This window comes from Mesoplodon bidens (assembly GCF_964165515.1).
Source record: "Mesoplodon bidens genome assembly, chromosome: 1".
NCBI lineage: Eukaryota > Metazoa > Chordata > Mammalia > Artiodactyla > Ziphiidae > Mesoplodon > Mesoplodon bidens.
The window spans coordinates 211,962,152-211,988,819 of record NC_138176.1 but is presented as its reverse complement, the minus strand read 5'-3'; the positions used below and the strand labels follow the sequence as shown (position 1 = coordinate 211,988,819).

Genomic DNA, 26,668 nt, shown 5'->3' with positions numbered 1-26,668 from the left:
TGCAAAGTTCCCCTTCATAGGGGCTTCTAGAAGGGCTGTCTCAACTATGCTTCTGAATAAGTCTGTTTCCACTGAGACAGCTTCTGTTCCCCCAGGCAGTTCAGTCTCTTGCCAGATGGTGCTCTCTGCTGGGCATTTCCACCCATATACTCCATCAGAGCGAAAGCTGCATGATAAGCTGAGGTGAAGCTGGGGGGTGGATAATGCTATTCTCTCTTTGTTTTATACTCTATTAGATAGAATGCTCTAAAAGTAGCATTGATTTTTACCAGTGTTTTAATGAAATGTCTTTTAGATTTTTATCATAGCCCTTTTGCACTCTACAGAATACAGATATAAATCCAGTGGGGGATTATCTGTTAGAAGGCAAATTCAGTCAACAGAAAATACTCAGTAGTTAGCATTGCCACTCTTTTGACAGTAAGATTTTCTAACTGGGTGTGGGTTACCATGATTAGCTGCTTCCCATAGGAATAGTTTTTGCGTTCACCTTCTGGTTAATTTGCTCTATTCACTAGACGTTCCAAAATATGTCTGAATCTTATTTGGACATAGCTAGTAACTCCCTGTTTCTGTACCCTCAGCTCCAACATCCTCCATCACCCAAGCAATGAACAAACAAGGAGATTTACTAAAATTGAAGCAGGAGAAACCTTTAGAAAAACTGTAATTCAGTTTCTCTTTGAGATTGCCATCTATGATAAAAGAATCAACAAAAGTCCCATTTCACTTCACGCAAATGTCAAAGTTTTGTCAGAGATTGTGTTGGCCCCTGTTTAATTCTTTAAGGTCAGGTGGTGTAAAAGGGAAAGTTTAGTTTTATTGTGTTTGTATTTTATAATATTTGAGGGCTAGTTGTTAGTGTTAAGTTCTAGGAAGTAAAAGATGTTTCCACATAGTAGGGAATTTTAGTGCTGTACCAGCTTATTTTTGGATTTTGTTGTGCCATCCCAAAGCTTTCTAGAGTGGTGCCTCTCTAACTAAGAAGTCTGTCCTTGTTAGGAGACAGTGGCAGTGCTTCCAACTTATTTCCAACCATCCATGGCAAGAATGGAGTGAGCTTTAGCATTCTTTCATCACTTCGTGTAATAAATCTGTAAGGTTATTAGTAGTTTTGAGAATTGCTCCCTACTCACTTACCCATGAGTCCATCCTTACCTCTAGTTTCTGTCTTTCTGGGGATGTTAATAGAGTAGCTGAGGTTCTTTTCACGTGCAGTGAGATCTTTTTCCAGTGCTATTCTCTGCTGTGCTATATTTTCCAGAAATTCCTTGAAGTGGAATGTGAATGATACCTTCTCTTAGTATCTAGTACTAATAATTTACATCTATTTTATACGCTTCTTCTGAGATTCTGATGGGAGGGGGGCAGATGTGGGTTTGATTCACCAATCTGAACTGGAATTACGCTTTCTAATCATTCAATTGCTATTTATTTCATTCATATTGTTTATAATGGTAATTGAGAGAGATTGCTTCCACTATTCAAGAATAGTAATGGTCACCTAGAACAACTGACATACTGTTTTATGCAGTTAAACTATCAGTTTATGTTACTGGGATTTTATTCAATATATATATATTAATTGGTTTAATAATCCATGCCTATTTGAAAGCTATATTTTTACAAATATGAATTAAAAGTAAGTGAAATAGACTAGTTACCTTTTACTATCAGTTAAAAAAGTAAGATTTTATAAATTTCTTAAATGATTGCTCAATTTAGAATGTATTAGGTCAACACAAGAATTCCTATGAGATGCTACTGTTCGTGTTTCATACTTTATTCTTTTTTTTTTCTTCTTTTTTTAAAGAAGATGTTGGGGGTCTGTGTTGGGTCTTCGTTAATGTGCGAAGGCTTTCTCTAGTTGTGGCAAGCGGGGGCCACTCTTTATCGCGGTGCATGGGCCTCTCACTATCGCGGCCTCTCTTGTTGCAGAGCACAGGCTCCAGACGCGCAGGCTCAGTAGTTGTGGCTCACGGGCCTAGTTGCTCCGCGGCATGTGGGATCCTCCCAGACCAGGGCTCGAACCCGTGTCCCCTGCATTAGCAGGCAGATTCTCAACCACTGCGCCACCAGGGAAGACCCATACTTTATTCTTTTATTAGTTTCTAATGAAAGCAGGTGTTTTAACTTCGCTAAAGTGAACTCTTTAGTGAGTCATGCTTATTGTATGACTGTGAAGGAAGATGATTGATGATTTCTCTTGTCACAGATGACTTCTTTGGCATTAAAGTACTGATCCTGACCTCAAACATTAACTATGAAATGATTTGGGGGTAGTGTTTAATTTTTGTTATATATTTGTTACTCTATGAAAACTTTACAAGAATGTCTTCTGCACTTACCAGGTAATTAGAAGTTATCTAGTATCTGTTGGTAGTGTTTGAATTTTAATTTCTTAAAATTAATTTCTATTTAATTAAGTCATTTTTGTTAGGCTTTCCTATTCCCTAAATCAAGCAAGTCTGCCCTTCCTCCCCTTTTTAAATGATGAGGAGCTAATTGTCATTGCCCTTAAGATTTTAGATTGTTGAGTGTACTGCCTAGAGCAAGTTGTTCATATTGGTTGAGGATATGCTAAACTAGAGGCCCTTCTGTGGGAATCCTGGTTGACTCAGGAGTGGGATGGGGCACACAGTGATACTCTTGAGATGTATCAAGGAAGAGTCTAGCATTTACCAGTGGAAACTCCTTGACTAAGGCTACCCTCCCTTTAGACTTAAGTAAAGTTAAACATTGTTTCATGATTTATTTAAATTGTCTCTCATCTTCACTTTTTTGTGTGTGTGTGTGTGAGGATTTTTCCAATGTAACTTTGAAATACCAGGGGATACATTTTGGCAACTCTTTGGGAAGACTAGAGTTACCTATAAAGTCAGGGCCTGGTCCTGGTCCTGGACAGTATGATATAACCCAGTAAGTAAAAAAGTAGTATATCTTTCCTGTAGTTTTGGACTATAAATATTCTAATAATTTAGACTAGGTTATGCTGTTATGAAAGGAAAAATCAGTATGAAAAATTTCAAGAAATATGATATTTTAGAGTAACCTATATGAAAACCATTGCTTGTCTATCTGCCAGATCCTGTGCTACCTGTTTTACATGTATTAATTCATTTATCTTCACAAGTCTCTGTGTAGTTACTAGTGTTATGCCTGTTTTATCAGTGAAAAATGAAAGGGTCAGAGAATAAATAATGTGTTTAATATTATGCAGCTATTAAGTGGCAGAGCTTGACATTGACCGAGGCCTTTTCGGTTATACAGCCCATGTGTCTAAGTACTAAAATATACTGTCTTTAATTACAAGATAGAGAAAAGATCAGAGAAAATATAAAAGAAGGTGACCCAGGACTCTGCCTCTCGTTCCTGGCTCTGGTGTCCATTCTTTTGACTACATGATGGATTAAGAAGGCATTCTCAGTATAAGTCAGAGCCATAACATTAGGTTGAAGGTAATATTTATGAAGTCTAACTAGGAAATACATTTCTTGTAAAATAATTCTTTCTGTCTTTATTTTCTCCTACTCTTACAGTAAGGTCTTAGACATGAGTCCATGGAAGGCAAAACTGAGTAACAGATATCATGTTGTTCTCAGAATCTATTGCCGCTTTTCATGATTTAATTTTTAACAGGTTCCAGTTTATCTGCCTGATCCTTTCTTATAGGATGAGTTTTCTAGCAGGAAGTCTCACAGTGATTACCTATCCAATTAATTTGCTGGACAGATTCAGACACATCTGTATACCAGCAGTGGACGTAGCTTAGGCTCTTACTTAAACTCCCCTACTGCTATTCACTCATTGAACAAACATTGTTTGAATTCTTGCTATGTCTTAGTACTAAACTTAGTAACTAAGAATAAAAAGAATAAAACATGGCCCTTGTTTTGGGGAATTTATACCCTATTCTATTGTCCTTTTCATTTTTTCACTCTCCAAATTTGGGTGATATGCCATGTATTTTAATTTTTTTAGTAGTTACACTAGAAGTTTAACATGTATATACAGCTTAATGGGATCAAAATTTAATCTTTTTCATTCCAAATAAAACAAAGTCTGTCAAATGCTCTAACTCTACTCATCCCCTTGACATAATGCTTTTGTTAGTATTTTACTCTTATCTTTTTCTTCCAGTTTGGCTGGTTTGCTTTCCTATCTGTCTGCCTGCTTGCCTGTCAGTATTATTGAGGTTTAATTAACATTAAGCAAAATTAACCCTTTTTAGGGTATGTGGAGAAGTAAGTAGGGTATGATTGTTTTCCATCCATTCCACTACACATCTAACTAAGTACCTCAGGCATGACCAGCACTCTGTCTAATTCTATTGCTCTGATTTTGCTTGATAGTTTTTTCCTCACAGTCCTTTTTACTTCTCCAGCCCTGTCCCACTCCCATTCTCCTCCTATTTTTTTTTTTAATAAGTGTCTGCCTGACTTTATTTTTTATTTTTTATTTTTTTGGTCACATCGCACAGCTTGCAGGATCTTAGTTCCCCCACCAGGGATTGAACCCAGACCCACGCCAGTGAAAGCATGGAATCCTAACCACTGGACCCGCCAGGGAATTCCCTCTCCTCCCGTTTTTAAAATGTTACTTTCTCTTTGATCTTTGCTATTTCCATTGTTTCTTCTTTTCTTCTGTTTGTATTTTCACTTTTGCTGGTAGGAATGTATGCATATAGATTGCATTCCTAACTGCATCAGATATTTCATCATTTCCGTAATTTGCTCTTTGTTTTTGCTGCCTTCACTATCTTTTATTTGGACTTGTCTTGGTTCCTTCTGGTAGTTGATATTTTCTACCTTTTTTTTTTCTACTTTTTGTTTATTGATTGAGTCATAATTATTGTGGATTTGATATGGTATAAAAATGGAAATACTTGGGTATTTCAAATGGAAAGTTGAGCTCATAGGTTTCTTTTTGGGAAAACACAGACCTAAACGATATGTGACCCTTTTGATATCCCAAATATAAATTTTTTATCCATAATACTATTTGAGGTTTTGAAAATAAGTTGATTTGTTGAATTTTGTGCAAAAAAATCAATGAAGTCAGCATTTGACAGTGAACTAAGATGTTATATGCATGTTTAAATCATAGTAATGTCTAAACAAACAAAAAAAATGGCAATTATGTAACTTAAACATTTGTTTTTATATTATCTTTTTTTTTAAAAAATTATTTATTTATTTATTTATGGCTGTGTTGGGTCTTCATCTCTGCGCGCGGGCTTTCTCCAGTTGCGGCAAGCGGGGGCCACTCTTCACCGCGGTGCGCGGACCTCTCACCATCGCGGCCTTTCTTGTTGCGGAGCACAGGCTCCAGATGCGCAGGCTCAGCAACTGTGACTCATGGGTCCAGTCGCTCTGCAGCATGTGGGATCCTCCCAGACCAGGGCTTGAACCCGTGTCCCCCGCATCGGCAGGCAGACTCCCAACCACTGCGCCACCAGGGAAGCCCTATATTATCTTTTTTTAAATCTTATGTTCAGTATAGTTCACTGGAAGTGTTTAATATGACTTTTTTTCCTAATTCTTTTTAAGAATTAGAAAAAAATAACCTATTTAAATATAATTCCTAATAATAGCTAACAGTTATTGTATACTTACTATGGGTTTTGTATGGCAGTAAATACTTCACATATATCATCCACTTTAATCATTACAACCTTGAGAATTTCCAATTTCCAATCACAGATGAAGAATCACATCTGAAGTTTAGAGAGGGTGAGTGATTTGTGTAAGGTCACATAGCTAGTAGGTAGCAATGTTAGGATTCATATCAGGCTGTTTGACTCCAGAGCTTGGGCTGTTATTCACTGCTTACTTGGTTTATTATTCTTACGTGTGTAAATTTCAATGAAAATAAGCTTCCCTTTCATTTTCAAAGATCGTTCTTTATGCCCTTTTCCTGATTGTTTTATGATATAAATAGCATTGACTATTTTCCCCTTATTTTAGTTAATAGTTGAAATACCAAGTGATTTGAAATTTTAAAGACCTTTTATGGTGAATAAACTACACGGGAAACTTATTTTGGTAGCTTTTTATTTAAATTCATGACAGAAATCCCACATTTTGTTTTCTTTTTGGAATCATTATTAGAATAGGTATATTTTAATGCTCTAAATTGGAAAATGCGGATCTAACCAACATAAATGAGTAGATCTGACAGAGTTTAGGATATATTGGCCTAACACACCCAGATATCTTATTGAATACCTTTTAAGCAGGAAATGGTGTAAAAATATTCTCTTAACTTATATAGACATTTATATATTTGAAATTGAGAATAATTTTTCCTGAATTTTCTAAAGGAAAAAGGCACTACATTATGAAAATATTAACATCAAGAAAGATCAACAGCAAAATCATTGCTCAAATCTCCCACGACTTTATGAAGTAATAATATTGCAGGAGGAAAAAAAAAGTAAGTTGAAAAGTAACTATTTCATCGACTTCCTAGATTTTAAGGTCATTGAATCTTATTATCACACAGAGTACTCTTCTACTGTTCCTCGTAGGTAGTTGTCACTGAATTTTGTGGAAGGAACTAAGGAACTGTGTTTAAAATTTCCTTCAAGTTGATCGCTATCTCTGCTTGAACACCTCTTGTGATAAAGAACTCAATACCCCTGAGGTTTCTTGTTTCAGTAGATGTTTCTTACAATTTCCTTCTTAAACTGACCTAAATTTAGCTGCTTGTTGTCTATTTATTCTCCCTTTTCCTATGACTTCTTTTAAATCTCCCTTTAAATCTTTTCTAGTAAGGATAAATGTTCTAAATATCTTTGACTATTCTCAGTATTTAGCTTCAGGATAACTTATTTTCCTTTGATGTTATCTAGGGATCTTCATTAGTTTTTGAATCTGTCTCTCCTTAAAATATGATTTTGAGAACTAAGAATAATATTCTTGGTGAAGTCTGGTTAGTACATGGTAAGATTTTTATCTTTATTGTTCTAGGTAGTGTATATTTATTAATATAAAAATCGAAATGCCATTAAATATTTTTTGTAGCTATGTTTCAGTTTAATTATTTGGAACTTGTAGGCACAAAAACCTTGGACTTTTTTCCTCTAGTATATTTAAACTTAAAAACTTAAAGATTATAGGATAAACATTTCAAAATGGATCATTTAGAGTAAGGATAAATGACTCTCAGTTGAGAAATCAGTGAGTATTTCAATAAGAATTTTCTCAGTCTTTCCCTGAATATTAATCAGCAAGGAAAAATAGTGCTTATAGAACTATTAGAAAAATATACCATAACAGAGTAATATAATGCATTGTTTTCCTAGAATAACAATTATATATCTCAAACAAGATAAAAAGTGTTAATTTAGAATCATGAGAGATAGTGGTTTATGGTTTTCTTGTAATGTGTTTGTCTGGTTTTAGTATTAAGGTAATGCTGGCCTCATAAAATGAGTTAGGAAGTATTCCCTCTGCTTATATCTTCTGAAAGAGATTGTAGAGATTGGTATAATTTTTTCCCTTAAATGTGTGGTAGAATTCACCAGTGAATCCATCTGGGTCTGGTGCTTTTTGTTTTGGAAGGTTATGAATTATTGACTTGATATCTTTAATAGGCATAGGCCTATTCAGATCATCTATTTCTTCTCATGAGAATTTGGGAGATTGAGTCTTTTAAGGAATTGGTCCTTTTCATCTAGGTTATCAAATTTAGGGGCATAGAATTGTTCATAGTATTCCTTTATTCTTTTAATGCATATGGGAACTGTAGTGATGTCCCCTCCTTCATTTTTTAAATTATTTTTTTTGCGGTACGTGGGCCTCTCACTGTTGTGGCCTCTCCCATTGCAGAGCACAGGCTCCAGACATGCAAGCTCAGTGGCCACGGCTCACGGGCCTAGCCACTCCGCGGCGTGTGGGATCTTCCCGGACTGGGGCACAGACCCGTGTCCCCTGCATTGGCAGGCGGACTCTCAACCACTGCGCCCCCCTCCTTCATTTCTGATACCAGTAATTTGTATCCTCTCCTTTCTTAGTTTGCCTGGCTAGAGGTTTATAATTTTTTTTTGAATTTTTGAATTTTATTTATATTTTTATACAGCATGTTCTTATAAGTTATCCATTTTACACATATTTGTGTATACATGTCAATCCCAATCTCCCAGTTAATCCCCCCCCACCCCCCGCCGCTTTCCCCCCTTGGTGTCCATATGTTTGTTGTCTACATATGTGTCTCAATTTCTGCCCTGCAAACCAGTTCATCTGTACCATTTTTCTAGGTTCCACATATATGCATTAATATACGATATTTGTTTTTCTCTTTCTGACTTACTTCACTCTGTATGACAGTCTCTAGATTCACCCACATTTCTACAAATGAACCAGTTTTGTTCCTTTTTATGGCTGAGTAATATTCCATTGTAAATAGGTGCCACATCTTCTTTATCCATTCGTCTGTTGATGGGCATTTAGGTTGCATCCATGATCTGGCTATTGTAAACAATGCTGCAATGAACATTGGGGTGCATGTGTCCTCTTGAATTACTGTTTTCTCTGGGTATATGTCCAGTAGTGGGATTGCTGGGTCATATGGTAATTCTATTTTCAGTTTCTTAAGTAACTTCCATACTGTTCTCCATAGTGGCTGTATCAATTTACATTCCCATCAACAGTGCAAGAGGGTTCCCTTTTCTACACACTCTCTCCAGCACTTGTTGTTTGTAGACTTTTTGATGATGCCCATTTTAAGTGGTGTGAGGTTATACCTCATTGTAATTTTGATTTTCATTTCTATAATAATTAATGATGTTGAGAAGCTTTTCATATGCTTCTTGGCCATCTCTATGTCTTCTATGGAGAAATGTCTATTTAAGTCTTCTGCCCATTTTTGCACTGGGTTGTTTATGTTTTTAACTTTGAGCTGCATATATATTTTGGAGATTAATCCTTTGTTGATTTGCTTGCAAATATTTTCTCCCATTCTGAGGGTTGTCTTTTCGTCTTATTTGTAGTTTCCATTGCTTTGCAAATGCTTTTGAGTTTCATTAGGTCCCATTTGTTTAGTTTTGTTTTTATTTCCATTACTCTAGGAGGTGGATCAAAAAATATCTTGCTGTGATTTATGTCAAAGTGTGTTTTGCCTATGTTTTCCTCTAAGAATTTTATAATGTCTGGTCTTACATTTAGATCTCTAATCCATTTTGAGTTTATTTTTGTTTATGGTGTTAGGGAGTGTTCTAATTTCATTCTTTTACATGTACCTGTCTAGTTTTCCCAGCACCACTTATTGGAGAGATGTCTTTTCTCCATTGTATATCCTTGCCTCCTTTGTCATAGATTAGTTGACCATAGGTGTGTGGGTTTATCTCCGAGCTTTCTATCCTGTTCCATTGATCTGTATTTCTGTTTTTGTGCCAGTACCACATTGTCTTGATTACTGTAGCTTTGTAGTATAGTCTGAAGTCAGGGAGTCTGATTCCTCCCACTCCATTTTTTTCCCTCAAGACTGCTTTGGCTATTCGGGGTCTTTTGTGTCTCCATACAAATTTTAAGATTTTTTGTTCTAGTTCCGTAAAAAATGCCATTGGTAATTTGATAGGGATTGCATTGAATCTGTAGATTGCTTTGGGTAGTATAGTCATTTTCACAATATTGATTCTTCCAATCCAAGAACATGGTATATCTCTCCATCTGTTGGTATCATCTTTAATTTCTTTTATCAGTGTCTTATAGTTTTCTGCATACAGGTCTTTTGTCTCCTTAGGTAGGTTTATCCCTAGGTATTTTATTCTTTTTGTTGCAATGGCAAATGGGAGTGTTTCCTTAATTTCTCATTCGGATTTATCATCATTAGTGTATAGGAATGCAAGAGATTTCTGTGCATTAATTTGGTATCCTGCAACTTTACAAAATCCATTTATTAGCTCTAGTAGTTTTCTGGTGGCATCTTTAGGATTCTCTATGTATGGTATCATGTCTTCTGCAGACAGTGACAGTTTTACATCTTCTTTTCCAATTTGTATTCTTTTTATCTTTTTCTTCTCTGATTGCTCTGGCTACTTCCAAAACTATGTTGAATAATAGTGGTGAGAGTGGACATCCTTGTCTTGTTCGAGATCTTAGAGGAAATGCTTTCAGTTTTTCACCATTTTGAGTGATGGTTGCTGTGGGTTTGTCATATATGGCCTTTATTATGTTGGGGTAGGTTCCCTCTGTGCCCACTTTCTGTAGAGATTTTATCATAAATGGGTGTTGAATTTTGTCAAAAGCTTTTTCTGCATCTATTGAGATGATCATATGGTTTTTATTCTTCAATTTGTTAACGTGGTGTATCACATTGATTAATTTGCGTATATTGAAGAGTCCTTGCATCCCTGGGATAATCCCACTTGATCATGGTGTATGATCCTTTTAATGTGTTGCTGGATTGTATTGGGTAGTATTTTGTTGAGGGTTTTTTCATCTATATTCATCAGTGATATTGGTCTGTAATTTTCTTTTTCTGTAGTATCTTTGTCTGGTTTTGGTATCAGAGTGACAGTGGCCTCATAGAATGAGTTTGAGAGTGTTCCTTCCTCTGAAGTTTTTTGGAAGAATTTGAGAAGGATGGGTGTTAGCTCTTCTCTAAATGTTTGATAGAATTCACCTGTGAAAGCATCTGGTCCTGGACTTTTGTTTGTTGGAAGATTTTTAATCACAGTTTCAATTTGATTACTTGTGATTGGTCTGTTCATATTTTCTGTTTCTTGTTCAGTCTTGGAAGGTTATACCTTTCTAAGAATTTGTCCATTTCTTCCAGGTTGTCCATTTTATTGGCATAGAGTTGCTTGTAGTAGTCTCTTAGCATGCTTTGTATTTCTGTGGTGTCTGTTGTAACTTCTCCTTTTTCATTTCTGATTTTATTATTTTATTTATTTATTTTTTTTTGCGGTACGTGGGCCTCTCACTGTTGTGGCCTCTTCCGTTGTGGAGCAAAGGCTCCGGACGTGCAGACTCAGTGGCCATGGCTCACGGGCCCAGCCGCTCTGCGGCATGTGGGATCTTCCCGGACTGGGGCACGAACCCATGTCCCCTGCATTGGCAGGCGGACTCTCAACCACTGCGCCACCAGGGAAGCCCCATTTCTGATTTTATTGATTTGAGTCCTCTCCCTCGTTTTCTTGATGAGTCTGGCAAATGGTTTATCAATTTTGTTTATCTTCTCAAAGAACCAGCTTTTAGTTTTATTTATCTTTGCTATTTTCTTTGTTTCTATTTCATATATTTCTGCTCTGATCTTTATGATTTCTTCCCTTCTGCTAACTTTGTGTTTTGTTTGTTCTTCGTTCTCTAGTTCCTTTAGGTGTAAGATTAGATTGTTTATTTGAGATTTTTCTTCTTTCTTGAAGTAGGCTTGTATTGCTCTAAACTTCCCTCTTAGAAACTGCTTTTGCTGCATCCCATAGGTTTTGGATTGTCATGTTTTCATTGTCATTTGTCTCTAGGTATTTTTTTGCTCTCCTCTTTGATTTCTTCAGTGATCTCTTGGTTATTTAGTAACGTATTGTTTAGCTTCCATGTGTTTGTGTTTTTTATGTTTTTTCCCCTGTGATTGATTTCTAATCTCATAGCGTTGTGGTCAGAAAAGATACTTGATATGATTTCAATTTTCTTAAATTTCCTGAGGCTTGATTTGTGACCCAAGATGTGATCTATCTTGGAGAATGTTTCATGCACACTTGAGAAGAAAGTGGAATTTGCTGTTTTTGGATGGAATGTCCTATAAATATCAATTAAATCTATCTGGTCTATTGTTTCATTTAAAGCATGTGTTTCCTTATTAATTTTCTGTTCGGATGATCTGTCCATTGTTGTAAGTGAGGTTTTAATGTCCCCCACTATTATAGAATTACTGTCAATTTCCTTTTTTATAACTGTTAGCAGTTGCCTTATATACTGAGGTGCTCATATGTTGGTTGCATATATATTTCTAATTGTTATATCTTCTTGGATTGATCCCTTGATCGTTATATAGTGTCGTTCCTTGTGTCTTGTAACATTCTTTATTTTAAAGTCTATTTTATCTGATATGAGTCTTGCTACTCCAGCTTTCTTTTGAGTTCCATTTGCATGGAATATCTTTTTCCATCCCCTCACTTTCAGTCTGTATGTGTCCTTAGGTCTGAAGTGGGTCTCTTGTAGACAGCATATATATGGGTCTTGTTTTTGTATCCATTCAGTGAGCCTGTGTTTTTTGGTTGGAGCATTTAATCCATTCATGTTTAAGGTAGTTATCGATATGTATGTTCCTATTACCATTTTCTTAATTGTTTTGAGTTTGTGTTTGTAGGTCCTTTTCTTCTCTTGTGTTTCCCACTTAGAGAAGTTCCTTTAGCATTTGTTGTAGAGCTGGTTTGGTGGTGCTGAATTCTCTTAGCTTTTGCTTGTGCGTAAAGCTTTTGACTTCTCCATCAAATCTGAATGAGATCCTTGCTGGGTAGAGTAATCTTGGGTGTAGGTTCTTCCCTTTCATCACTTTAAATATGTCCTGCCACTCCCTTCTGGCTTGTAGAGTTTCTGCTGAGAAATCAGCTGTTAACCTGATAACCTTGTATGTTATTTGTCATTTTTCCCTTTTTGCTTTCAATATTTTTTCTTTGTCTTTAATTTTTGTCAGTTTGATTACTATGTGTCTCAGCGTGTTTCTCATTGGGTATATCTTGTATGGGACTCTCTGAGCTTCCTGGACTTGGGTGGCTATTTCCTTTCCCATGTTAGAGAATTGTTTGACTATAATCTCTTCAAATATTTTCTTGGGTCCTTTCTCTTTCTCTCCTCCTTCTGGGACCCCTTTAATGCAAATGTTGTTGCGTTTAATGTTGTCCCAGAGGTCTCTTAGGCTGTCTTCATTTCTTTTCATTCTTTTTTCTTTATTCTGTTCGGCAGCAGTGAATTCCACCATTCTGTCTTCCAGGTCTTCTTCTGTCTTAGTTATTCTGCTATTGATTGCTTCTAGTGTATTTTTCATTTCAGTTATTGTATTGTTCATCTCTGTTTGTTCTTTAATTCTTCTAGGTCTTTGTTAAACATTTCTTGCATCTTCCCGATCTTTGCCTCCATTCTTTTTCCGAAGTCCTGGATCATCTTCACTCTCATTATTCTGAATCCTTTTTCTGGAAGGTTGCCTATCTCCACTATATTTAGTTGTTTTTCTTGGGTTTTATCTTGTTCCTTCATCTGGTACATAGCCCTCTGCCTTTTCATCTTGTCTGTCTTTCTGTGAATGTGGTTTTTGTTCCACGGGCTGCAGGACTGTTCTTCTTGCTTCTGCTGTCTGCCCTCTGGTGGATGAGGCTATCTAAGAGGCTTGTGCAAGTTTCTTGATGGGAGGGACTGGTGGTGGGTAGAGCTGACTGTTTCTCTGCTGGGCAGAGCTCAGTAAAACTTTAATCCATTTGACTGCTGATGGGTGGGGCTGGGTACCCTCCATGTTGGTTGTTTGGCCTGAGGCCACCCAACACTGGAGCCTACCTGGGCTCTTTGGTGGGGCTAATGGCAGACTCTGGGCTCACAGCAAGGAGTACTTCCCAGAACTTCTGCTGCCAGTGTCCTTGTCCCCACAGTGAGCCACAGCCCCCCCACCCCACCCCCCTGCCTCTGCAGGAGACCCTCCAACACTAGCAGGTAGGTCTGGTTCAGTCTCCTCTAGGGTCACTGCTCTTTCCCCTGTGTCCCGATGAGCACACTACTTTGTCTGTGCCCTCCAAGTGTGGAGTCTCTGTTTCCTCCATTCCTCTCGAAGTCCTGCAATCAAATCCTACTAGACTTCAAAGTCTGATTCTCTAGGAATTCCTCCTCCTGTTGCCGGACCCCCAGGTTGGGAAGCCTGATGTTGGGCCCTTCACTCCAATGGGTGGACTTCTGTGGTCTAAGTGTTCTCCAGTCTGTGAGTCACCCACCCAGCATTTATGGGATTTGATTTTACTGTGATTGCATCTCTCCTACCGTCTCATTGTGGCTTCTCCTTTGTCTTTGGACGTGGGGTATGTTTTTGGTGAGTTCCAGTGTCTTCCTGTTGATGACTGTCCAAGAGCTAGTTGTGATTCTGGTGTTCTCACAAGAGGGAGTGAGAACACGTCCTTCTACTCCGCCATCTTGGTTCAGGGCTGAATAACATTATTTCTTGTATATGGAATCTTTTTTTTAAAAAAAATATTTTAATCTTATGTCCCCAATTAAACCATTATTCTTAGAGGACAAGAATGTTTAATTCTACTTTTCTTTTTACTTTTGTATTCCTGTAGTTAGTTGAGTGAGATACATAATGTTTAATAATCTTTTTTGAATGAATGATTACAGATCTGAAAAATGAGCAGTTTTATTTTAAAATTTTAATTTAGAGAAAGAATGCTTAGGTTTTCCCTTTCACAATACTGCCTTCGAAGGATAAGTTTTAAAGCAAGAAAATAATTAGGCAAGTAAGTGCTCTACTGTCTTTGGATGTAAGCATTTTCTGCTGGTACAACAAAATATGATATATAATAGTATGAATATAATATGAATGATTTTGTTTTTTACTTATCGTATCCTTGAAATCTATTTAATTCTGTTTTACACACAGTATTGTTTCAGTATATCTTTTGAATGCATTTTGGCATTTTACTCTACTGATAACTTCTGTTAAGAAACACAACTATTAACTTTTATTCAAAGTGAATATTTTCCACAGGAATATGTCTTGCCTTTGGCAATGAAAATTCTTGTTAGTATCCTCCTTAACATTAATGATGTCTTTAATATACAAAAACATTTAACTTATTTCTATTGAAGTTCTTTGATTTGGTAATAAAAAACTGAGGAAGTTGCTGTAGTAGCTTCTGATCAGTCAGAAAAACTGAGTAAAATTTCACTAGGTGGCGCCAGTACTTTGGTTCTTTATTGACAGAAAATCTTTATTCATTCATTTCCCATATTCATTAAAACAAATGGTTAAAAATCATGTGGTATGAAAATTTGCCTTGTAGTTATCCTGAGCAAACCTAAATTGGAAGTTTTAGTTCTTTGATAGGTCTGCCACCTTGAAATAACTTGGAACTATATATTTCAAAATGTTATTTAAATTCTGGTTGCAAACTAAGTTATAGAGCTGTCATTTCTCTTCATTTGTCTATATAAATTTATGAAAATTTTTAGAATTTCAGAAGTTATATTTTAAAGTTGTAATTTATAAACTTGGTTTTTCTCTAGATTAGAATATACCAAAAAATAATGTACTCTTCTTAAGTAGATATTAAGTAGATCTCTAGTAGAAAGTTGTAGTTTCAAAAACATGCTACAAAGATTAATAAGAAGGACATAAGAGGCAGAACTAATATATAGCCTTTTGTGATTATTTTTTGAAGCCTGCCATTACGTTATTATTAATGATTTTTTCTTATGGGTGGATTGTTCCAGTATTTCTGATGTGAAAATTTCACCTTTTCTCTTTTCATTGGTAGTCTTTAACATTTATTAAACTACCTGATTTGCGGGCATTATAACAGACACTTGGAATTTATTGCAGCTAGAAATATGTAGTGGTGACCTTGAAAGAGCTGAATTTTGAGGATAAACAAAGATTTAGGAAGACTTGTGCACAATTAAGTGTGTTTTTCTCCCCCAAACACAAATTAATTGTTTGAATTATAGTTACTGTATCCTGAAATCTGAGTGATCGCTTTTCTTATTTTCTAGAAAAACTTTTCCAAATTTTTTTTTTTTTTTTTTTTTTTTTTTGCGGTATGCAGGCCTCTCACTGTTGTGGCCTCTTCTGTTGCGGAGCACAGGCTCCGGACACGCAGGCTCAGCGGCCATGGTTCACGGGCCTAGCCGCTCTGCGGCATGTGGGATCTTCCTGGACCGGGGCACGAACCCGTGTCCCCTGCATCGGCAGGTGGACTCTCAACCACTGCGCCACCAGGGAAGCCTAACTTTTCCAATTTTTAAATTATGGGTTTCAAAAATAAAAAAATAGATGTCAAGAAAGATTGGAGGAAAAGATTGAATCATTAAAATATAAATGGACAAAACTGTGTGAAAAAAGCTGTGAGGTTGAAGTTGGAAACATTTATTTATTGCTTAAACAGTGATTCAGTGTCCTTTGGAAGAGCATCTGATATCTTCAAGTCTAATTGTATAATAGTTTGTACTATTATTAATGAGTTTTATATATACTGAAGTCACACTCATTCATGGTAAAATTTTAAGAACTTTATAAAATAAACAAAGCATTCTTAGATTTATTCATAGTTCAGTGGTAAAGAGTTCACGCTTTGGAACCACACTGCAATTTTTTTGCTCCATTACATACTAGTTGTGTGACCTTGGGCAAGTTACTTTGCCATTCTAAGCCTATGTATTTTTCCTTCTAAATCTCTAAAATATGAATAATAATATGTATAAAAATATAACAAAATGTCATTGTAGAATTCAATGAAATGTGATTATACACACACACACAGACACTGCTTAACACAGTGTTTGACATTTGTTAACTCTCAGTAAGTTATAGTTATTACTATTAGTTTTTAAAAAAATTTTATTTTTTTGGCTGCGTTGGGTCTTCGTTGCTCTGCACGAGCTTTCTGTAGTTGTGGCGAGCAGGGGCTACTCTTCGTTGCAGTGCACAGGCTTCTCATTTGCGGTGGCTTCTCTTGTTGTGGAGCATGGGCTCTAGGTGTGTGGGCTTCAGTAGTTGCAGCACGTGGGCCCTAGAGTGTGCAGGCTTCTGTAGTTGCAATGTGCGGGCTCTAGGGCAGGCAGGCTTTAGTAGTTGTGGCGCACAGGCTTAGCTGCTCTGTGGCATGTGGGATCTTCCTGGACCAGGGTTCGATCCCGTGTCCCCTGCATTGGCAGGTGGATTCTTAACCACTGTGCCACCAGGGAAGTCCCCTATTACTTATTTAATGAATATTGATTGAACACCTACTCCATGCTGTAGATAGAAAGATGAGGAATAGTACAAACTTTTCTGAATCAAGGAATTCATACATTGATGGAAGATACAAATATGTAAAGAATTATACAGTGATATCCAAATAAGGTACAGTGAGACTTCAGAAGAGAAAGCCATTGATTCTGCTTGGGGGATGACACAAGTCAGAAAAGAATCCCAAAATATGTTTGAGTTGTGTTTTGAGGGATGAATAGGTATTTGTCAAATGGAGTAGAAATTATAGGCAAAGAGGATGTGCAAAGCCTTGAAGTTTTGAGAAAAGCAGTTTTTATTTTTATCTATAGGTGATGATGAGATAGTAAATATTTTAAACAGATGATTCATGAACAGTTTTGTAATTTCAGAAAAATAGGACAGTAAGCTGTGAGTCAAATGGATGGGATATGGGGAAGGGGAGGGAGGGAGAAGTCATGAGGTGATACATAGTGATTCATATAGTGAATGGCTGTATTAAGATAGTGAAATGAGGGGGTAATATATACCTGGATGTTAGCATTGATTTTATCTAGTGATTAATTTGATATGGGAGGATGAGTGGCAAGGAAGTTGAGGATGACTTCTAGATTTCTTACTTAGAATACTGTGTGAATAGTGTTGTAGAGAGTTAGAGAAAATACAGAAAGCATACCACACTCTGTGTGTGTTTGTTGTGTATATGTGTGTGTGTGTGCACGTGTGCACACACGAGTGTGAGAATCACATTATTTTACACATTTATTTGTTATATAGGTAGAAATGTTTTGAAGGTAGTCAGAAAGTTGAGAAAAATCTGGACTGGAGATTTAGGAATTAGTCATTGGGTTAGTTATATAACCCACACAGGGTGAGGATTGAACCAGGGAGATTGACAGCATTTAATGGATAAATGGAGGAAGGGGGAATCTAAGAAAGGAACAAGGAGGATTAAAAATGGTAGGAACAGAATAGGGAAGAGTGATCTCACAGGAGCCAGAGGTTGATTGTATTTTAAGAAAATAGTTGCCACCTGTGTTATATATTTTGGGTAGGTTAATAATGATAAGAACTGAAAATGGTCCACTGAACTTTGCAGAATTTTGAGATCAGTGGTTACTTTTGCAAAGCGCTTCTGGTGGACTGGACTGGTTGAAAATAGCAAGGTGGTGGTGGATTGAAGAATGGATGGATGGTAAAGAACAGGATCCTGTGAATATAGACTGTTTGCTCTTTCAGGGAGTGTGCCTAAAATGAAAGGCAGAGAGCTGAGCTTTTACTGAATTTATTTTTCTTAAAGGAGAGACATTGTAATTATCTGCATGTGTTATTTACCTTTTGTTAATTTAGGATTATTGCCAAGATAAAAGCTAGGTTAACGATTTTAAATAACCTGATGATAATTAGGTTATTAATATTTTAATTCAAGAAGCATTTATTGAAGTGAGTATTGTGTGCTTAGCATTACACTAGTTGCCTTAGGACTTCAGAAGTTGAAAAAAAAAAGAGCCTGGGTTTTATTTGCTCTCTAATTGGAGACACAAATCACATAGAGGAAACAATTAGAGAAAATACATGGTATTCACTCTAACATTTGCTGAATGAATGAATGATATAAATCTGTGAAGGTTAAAAATAGAGTGTATGTGAAATACAGGGATATACTGAGTGATATGGGTCTTAATATTTCTTATCATGACGTACAAAGCTGTTATAATCTGACCCTTAACTTCCCCAACTGCACACATCATAATTTTTCTATATGCATCCTGGACTTTAGTTGTATTCAACTCTTAGTTATTTATGCATGCCTCAATCATGGCATTTATCATACTATAATTGTGTGCCAAACCATGCCGTTCTTGAGGGATTATGTGTTACTGAATTTAAATCCCTAACACATGGTAGATTAAAAGAATTATTGAATGAAGGAATAAAATTATATTAAGCTAGCTTTTAAAGGAAATATTGGAGAACAGATTGATGGAGAGTAGTGAATGAGGACATTTTGAGTAGAAGACATAACGTGTATGTAGCTGGCAGACTACTGTGACTACGCTAAGTGAGGTTGTTTTAGTGAGTACTGAGAGATGCTGAAGATGGAAATAATGGAGGACTTTTAATGCAAGCTGGAAATATCCAGATTCCACATAAACTGTAATAGTCATTCTTAAACATGATGATGTGGAAAAGTTTTTCAGGTTGTTTATTCTAATAGTTGTTTATTTTACAGAACTCCCTTGTTCAAGTCTAATCCATTCCTGAAAACATGTTGGATAGCAAATATTTGGGTAGCAGAAAGCTGTGTTCTGTTATTTCAAGTGACAAAAAATAATACAACCAGCCCATGCAAAATCCTACATCAATTTCCCAAAACACTCTTAAACAGCTGTATAACAATCACACAAGGATTTCAGCAGGGTATTTAAAACGTCAGTTACCTAATGAAGAAAAAAACATTTATTGAGCTCATTAGTATGTTCTTATGTAATAGACAATAATACTGTTCTGTGTCAGATATAACTTTTTAATTTGCAAAAACCATATTCTGTAATGTAAATAAACAGTGAAATAGTTGTTATAGATACTAAAAGTCTCTAAATTGTCTGGTTTGATTGTATCCTTAGCCACCTGGCAGAAGCAAAATCTGGGACCAGTGAAGTGCTAAGCCTGGGGAGCAGGGGAAGGGTGGAGGGGATTGGGAAGATGATGAGTGCAGTAATACACAGTACTCTAAAAAAAAAAACAAACAGTAGTGATCTCATCAGGATAACAGCTGAGACAAGACTGCAGACCACTCTGTACCTTCTGCCCGGATTTGTGCAGGGCACATTTTTTGCCAGCTTGCATCTTCAGATTCATTATAACAAGTTTCTATTTAAGTATTGAATTTTGGGTAAGATGCTTGGCAAGTCATTGTTTAAATATTTGCATTCAGGTAGTGATAGTTTGGATAGTGATATAGACCTATATTTAATTAGGTTCTTTTAAAAATGAAGTGAAATACATTATTTTTGTTGTGAACTTAGAGGTTTTTTTATTTGCTAAATCTTGTTATTCTTTTTTTCTTTTTTTTTTTTTTTTGTGGTATGTGGGCCTCTCACTGTTGTGGCCTCTCCCGTTGCGGAGCACAGGCTCCGGACGCGCAGGCTCAGTGGCTATGGCTCATGGGCCCAGCCGCTCCGCGGCATGTGGGATCTTCCTGGACCAGGGCACAAATCTGTGTCCCCTGCATCGGCAGGCGGACTCTCAACCACTGCGCCACCAGGGAAGCCCTTGTTATTCTTAATATACAAAAAGGCAGAGAGTTTTTTCTTGCATTGTATATTTTTTAAAAAACGCCATTTCTGATGCTTCTTGGGGTGAAGTCACAAACACTAACAAACTACAGCATGGACTTTATGGAAGTCAGACTTGTTTGAGTTCTACTTTAATGTTTGCTAGCAATGGGCCATTGGGCAAATTATTCAACTGTTATCAGGCTCTCCTATAAAGTGAGGGGTATCTCATAGTTTGTTGTGAGAATTAGTTTAAACAATGAAGGAGATGTGCTTGCTAGAGTACTTATTATTTATTTATTTTATTTATTATATATTTATTTATTATTTTTATAATATTTATTATTTTTTATAATACTAAAAATATAGCACATTTAAAGTCAAAGTATGTAAAACTTTTCTTTTGGATTGTACCCTACAGATATACCTTCATTTAACTTAACTGAGTCAAAGTGATATATTGGATTTTTACAGTTTTAACGATTTTTTCTGTGTTCATCTGAGCCATTGCCTATCCCGGCCCCCAAATTATTTTGTTTTTATACTAGAACAAAGTATTTATAAAAGGAACATGAGGACTGTGATAACCATTGATTATGATTGATGAATTTGTGTTGATTTGATAATTTTAATACTCTTGAAGAACCTAAGTACAGAATCATTTCCTTATATTCCTTTTTTCTTTAACCTGATGAAATAAAGTATTATGAGTAATTAGAAAAAGTTAATAGAACTAATAAGTGAGTGTAGATGTCACATAATAGAAGTTTAGTATACAAAAATTAATTGCATTTCAATATTCTAGCAATGAAAAATTAAAAATTGAAATAAAAACATTATTTAAAGTAGCAACCCCAAATATAAAGTACTTAGAAATAAATTTATCAAAATATGAGCATGACCTATACATTAAAACTATGAAACATTGCTGAGAGGATTTTAAAAAGACCTTAAAAAATGTTAAGTGTACTATGTTTATAGATTGAAAGTTTAAATATTATTCATAATGTCAGTTCTCCTCAGATTGATCTACACATTGAATGTATTACTATCAACCTGATCAAAATCCTAGCAGGTATTTTTGGAAAAACAAATAAGCTGATTCTAAAATTTCTATGGAAATGGAAAGGACCTAGAATAGCCAAAGCAGTATTAAAAAAATGCAAAGTTGGTAGATTTACACTACCTGATTTCAAGACAGAATGAAGTTGTAGTGATCAAGATAGTATTGGGGACTTCCCTGGTAGTCCAGTGGTTAAGACTATGCGCTTCCAATGCAGGGGGCTTGGGTTCGATCCCTGGTCGGGGAACTAAGATTCCACATGCTGCACAGTGCAGCCAAAAAATAAAAACAAAAAAAATCTTAAAAAAAAATAATACGGTATTAGCATTAGGATAGACATACAGATCAACAGATTAGAGAGCCAGAAACAGATCCATACATACATGGTCAAGTGATTTTTGACACAGGTGCCAAAATAATTCAAGGGGATTAGAGAGTCTTTTCAGTGAATGGTGCCAGAACAACAAGATGTCCATGTTAAAAAAAAAATGAACTTTGTGTCATACCTATGCCATACATAAAAATTAACTCAAAGTGGATCATAGACTTAAATGTAAAAGCTAAACTATAAAACTTATGGAAGAAAAAATATGGGAGAAAATCTCTACAGCTTTGGGATAAGAAAATATTTTTTAGACAGGACACCAAAAGCATAAACCACAAAAGAAAAAAAAATGATAAGTTGTATTTCATCAAAATTAAATACTTCTGTTCATTGAGTCACTGTCAAGAAAATGAAAAGGGAAGCCCAGACTGGGAGAAAATATTTGCAATACACCTGTCTGACAAAATAATTGTGTCTAGAATATATGAAGAACTCTTATAACTGAATAATAATATGACTAAATACTCACAAAAAATGAGCAAAAGATTTAAACTGGCACTTTGCAAAAGAGGGTATAAGAATGGCAAATAAGCACAAGAAATTTGCTTAAAATCATTGGACATGAGGGAAATTCAAATTAAAACCACAATGTAACCTCATTTGAGTGGCTAGAATTGAAAAGACTGATAATATCAAGTGCTGGTGACAGTGTACAGCGACTGGAACTCTTCATACATTGTGGGAATGTAAAATAATAACCCACTTTAGAAAATTTTTGACAATTTCTTTAAAGTTCAAATATACATACTCATGATACAGCTCAACTCCTAGGTTATTTACATAAGAGAAATGAAAACATCTGTTCACCAAATATTTATATACATATTTTCGTAGCAGCTTTATTCATTATTATGAATGTTCTCCAAACTGGAAACAACCCATTGTTGATCAGTAGGTGAATGGAAAAATAAATAGTGAATATTTATACAATGTAATACTATTCAGCAATAGAAAGAACTACCCATAGAATGACTCATTCACAAAACTTCATGGTGAATCTCAGAAATACTCCCCTGAGCAAAGGAAAGCTTACATAAAAAGTGCTATATGATTCCATTTATATAAACTCTAGAAAAGGCAGATTCAATCTGTAACAGAAAACAAATTAGCTGTTGCCTGTGGCCTGGAGTAGAAGGATTGTCTGGGAAGTGGTATAAGGAAACTTTTTGGGATGATAGAAATATTCTATATCTTGATTATGGCAATGGTTACAGAAGTTTTGGAACTCACTGGAGCGTACCTTTAAAATGGGTGTATTATATTTGTAAATTACATTACAGTGTATGTAAATTGTATGATTTATATAACTTCCTAGACTGTAAGCTGTAAGAAGGCATAGATTTTTTTTTTTTTTTGGGTTCACAGAGGTATTCCCACTTCCTAGAACAGTTCTTCGGTACTTACCACATTGTGTATTTGGTGAACGAATTGATAAATCTGATTGACATTTGAATTCAATAAGCTATGAACATTTCCTTTTCTGTATTTTTTCCTACAATCTGTTTCCACTTGTTAGTCTTGGATATTTTTCATATTATAATAGTGTATTAGTTCATATTTTCCAAGAATTTCTATGAATAAAAGGATTAAACTCCACTAAAGATCTGTTTGACCTGTTCACAGTAAAGAGAAATTTATAGCAATATGATATTTATATCAATGATTTGGAAAACAATAATTATGGTATTCCTAAATACTCATCTAAAAGTAAATTCTTTTCACCAGGATTAAAATCCACAGAAGATTTACATTCTCGGATAGGAGAACTTTGCAACCATGTATTTAGTCCTGCTGAGGGGACTGGTAGAGGGCAACAGCATTGAGAGCCAGGACAAAGACATAAAAGTGGCCAAGGCAGCATCTAAAATGTAGATAAGAAAGGCAGGGAAAATTCAAAGGTAGCTGATTATAAGGTCTGAAGAATGGGGTTAGATTATAGGTAGGAAAGTGAGGAAACAGTTCAGAATCTGGGAAGATCAATATTAGGTAGGTAAAAATAAGAGGTGGTTTAGGCAAAGAGAACAGAGGACACAAATAGTGTGAACATGTTGAGGCCCATTTTTATGCACTGTGGGCTGTATGTTTGAAAGATGAATATAATGTCTTAAAGACTAGATTACATATCACTCCACTGAACTTGCACTTCACCTTCTTTTTTCAAAAGGACAAACTCACCAATCTGTTTTTCCAATGTTTCCAACTCTGTTTATCATTTCATTTGTAGTGGGCCTCCTTTGTTGATAGACTGCTACACATGCACTTATATCTGTACACACCTCTGTGTGCAAAATCTCTGAGCCTTGATACATTCCACCCCCTTCAGTGAGAAATTAAAAGATATTTAAGATTTCCTGGGTCTCTTGGGATAGTTCTAAATTTACAGATTCAGGAATTTGTCTTGGAAAAAATGTAGTTTGCAATGACTTGGGATTTCTGTGCATCATTAGAGCATTGTCCTAGGAAAGCAAAAGGTTTCAATTCTGTCCTCACGCTATAGAAGCTACATGAAAATTTCTGCAACTCTTCTCTGTCATTAATGGCTTTCTACTGTCAGCTCCAAGAGAGTATACTCTTCTGGTCTGTAAATCCATCAAGTAATCTATTACCCTAAGTCAATTATAGCATAAATAAACCAGAATATCTGATTATAATTAAACTGGCATTCCACATACATCAGAATGGATCTTCATTCCTGGTGAACTCTTGATGTTGTGGGAATATTCTGTCACTACAGCCCCTGAAGCTCATGTCTTCATGAGCATGGTACAGGGGGCTGTGGTATCAGATATCAGGAGACATCTTGAAGATATTGCAGAGCAAGTGCGGCGGCAAGCTTAAGTGGGCCATTCAGAGCGACTTTGAAGAGACTTTGGCAGGATTAGATTGCTCTCAGATCTCTTCTTCTTCTTTTTTTGTTTTTCGGATCTCTTCTTTTGTTCTGATCTTCCATTGCCTTGACTGTCTGTTTCTGGATACCATACCCTCTCTACACTTTCTGTACCTACCCCACTCTCAACCCCGTCAATTAAATCACACACTGAACCTGCCATTAAATTTGTGAGTTTTAGTAGAGACCCTGTAGTCTCCTTGGTTTTTGTTTTTTTGTTATTTTTTTGAAGGATTATATGCAGCTTAGACCACTAAAACATTGTTAGGTTAGGAAATACAGTATAAGCAAACAGGAGTTGAATGAAGATTCCAGCTACTCGACTATGAAAAATACCCAATAATCTTAACTTTTTGCTATGGGAACTTTTTTATACTTACTCATAGGTAATCTTTTGCTTTTGTCTGGTGTTTAGACTCTGTTTCATATATCCATGCTAGCTGAATAAATGGCCCCTAGGTAAGTGAAATGTTGCTATAAAACAAGGTGTGGTTATGGTGTAAATCAAGTAGATCGCGTTTTCAACTTTGAAGTATAGAAGAAAAAAGACTGGAGATTAGCAGTTAGAAAATATGGATGTGAAATTTTGATCCATCTCTTATTATTAAGTGTGGATGTTGAAAAGTAACTTAATTTCTCAGGTTTTTTTAATTTATAAAATTAGTTATGATAATTCCTACTTCACAGGATTGTATAAGAAATGAGACCATGTGTGTGAAAGCACTTATTGCATTTAAGCTATTACATATATTGATTGCTGCTGTTTGAAAAAAAGTCCCTAATTTCTAACGTAATACCCTAAAATTGAGGGACAGAAGCAGCCATGTGTAATTCATCTTTGTATACTGTTTTTGAAGAAAGAAATTGTGATAACTACATCACTGCCTTCATATGAGTAAAACTAATCTTTGCTGTATTTCATAATGTGATTATGCTGTTGCTGTGTTTAGAATTGTACTTTGAATTTGCCTCACTTTAAATTATTTCACTGGTCCTATCCTGTTTTTTAAAAATTTACATTGATTTTTTGATTGGATATTTTAGATTTATTAGCCTAAAACGAACACCTTTTCTCTCTAGTAACTTACTGAGGTGGTGTGTGTGTTTATATATGTTGTATGCATGTGTTCACATATGAATTTTAACTGTTAAGGAGTAACAGGTAATCTCAGTGAAGGTCAATCATAGTTCCCAATCAAGTAAACAGATTTGCTATAAGAATAAGTTGTCCATTTGTGACTGAAGCAACAGCAGGTTGTTTTAAATCTCTATACAGAAAATGAAATTTATAGCAATATAGTTTGTAAACTATAGATACTCCTTCAAACTTAATTTAAACAATTACTTTACATTAAATAATATTTCTTATAGTTCTATTTATACATAAAGTGTGTATTTTTAAAAGTTGTGTGTTTTCACTTTTTGATTGTATATATCCACCTTTTTTTATATGTACCAGTTTTTCTAAGAACCAATTTATGGCTGCATTAGATTTTCTTTAAGATTTTAGGTACAATGTAATACAGATTTATTCTGAAAAACAACTACATAAATTATGTTTCTTGAGTCTTACCCATAGCATCTTTCAGAAAGTAAAATGACCATCTGTATACATTTTTTATGAGCATATAAATATTCCGTGAATTTGTCTCTATAAGTGAACATTCTTTTTGGAATCTGGAGTGAAATCATAATTTTATTTCAAAGCAGGTATTGAAAATATATCTTAAAAAGTAACATTTTAGACAGATTGATATCAATGATAACATATATAAATGTACCTAAAGAATTTTATGATAAAAGAAAATATCACCTTTTGTGTTTCATATATATAGTGTTGCTGTATCACCATATAGAGCTGATACCTGTGAGTCAGTAGAGAAATTTAGGAGGAATTAATTTCTCAAAAGTGCTAGCAGCAAGGTTATTTTAAAAGACTGAGTCTAATAAATAATTGTAATATTTTCTAAGAATTGATAAAGACAAGTAGTAAAGAATGAGTTTGTAAGAGAAAGTGAGAGCAGTGTCCCGGTAAGACTGATGAGTACGTGAAATACTCATCTCTGCTTTTCAAAATAAACATTTTAGGTCATCAATCAGTTAAGAGTGGCAGGTAGTGACCATTAGGTGGATTCATTAACACCCTGCAG

General features: G+C 35.5%; 1 protein-coding gene across 1 annotated transcript in view; it reads left to right on the top strand.

Moving 5' to 3' along the window:
- STPG2 (sperm tail PG-rich repeat containing 2) overlaps positions 1 to 26,668 on the top strand; it is a gene marked incomplete at its 3' end in the record, with an annotated part of 515,422 nt that overhangs the window by 16,585 nt on the left and 472,169 nt on the right. Inside the window, 3 exon segments of the mRNA XM_081215966.1 lie at positions 2,801 to 2,919; positions 6,323 to 6,428; positions 6,430 to 6,435. Coding sequence (XP_081072092.1) covers positions 2,801 to 2,919; positions 6,323 to 6,428; positions 6,430 to 6,435 — 231 coding nt within the window.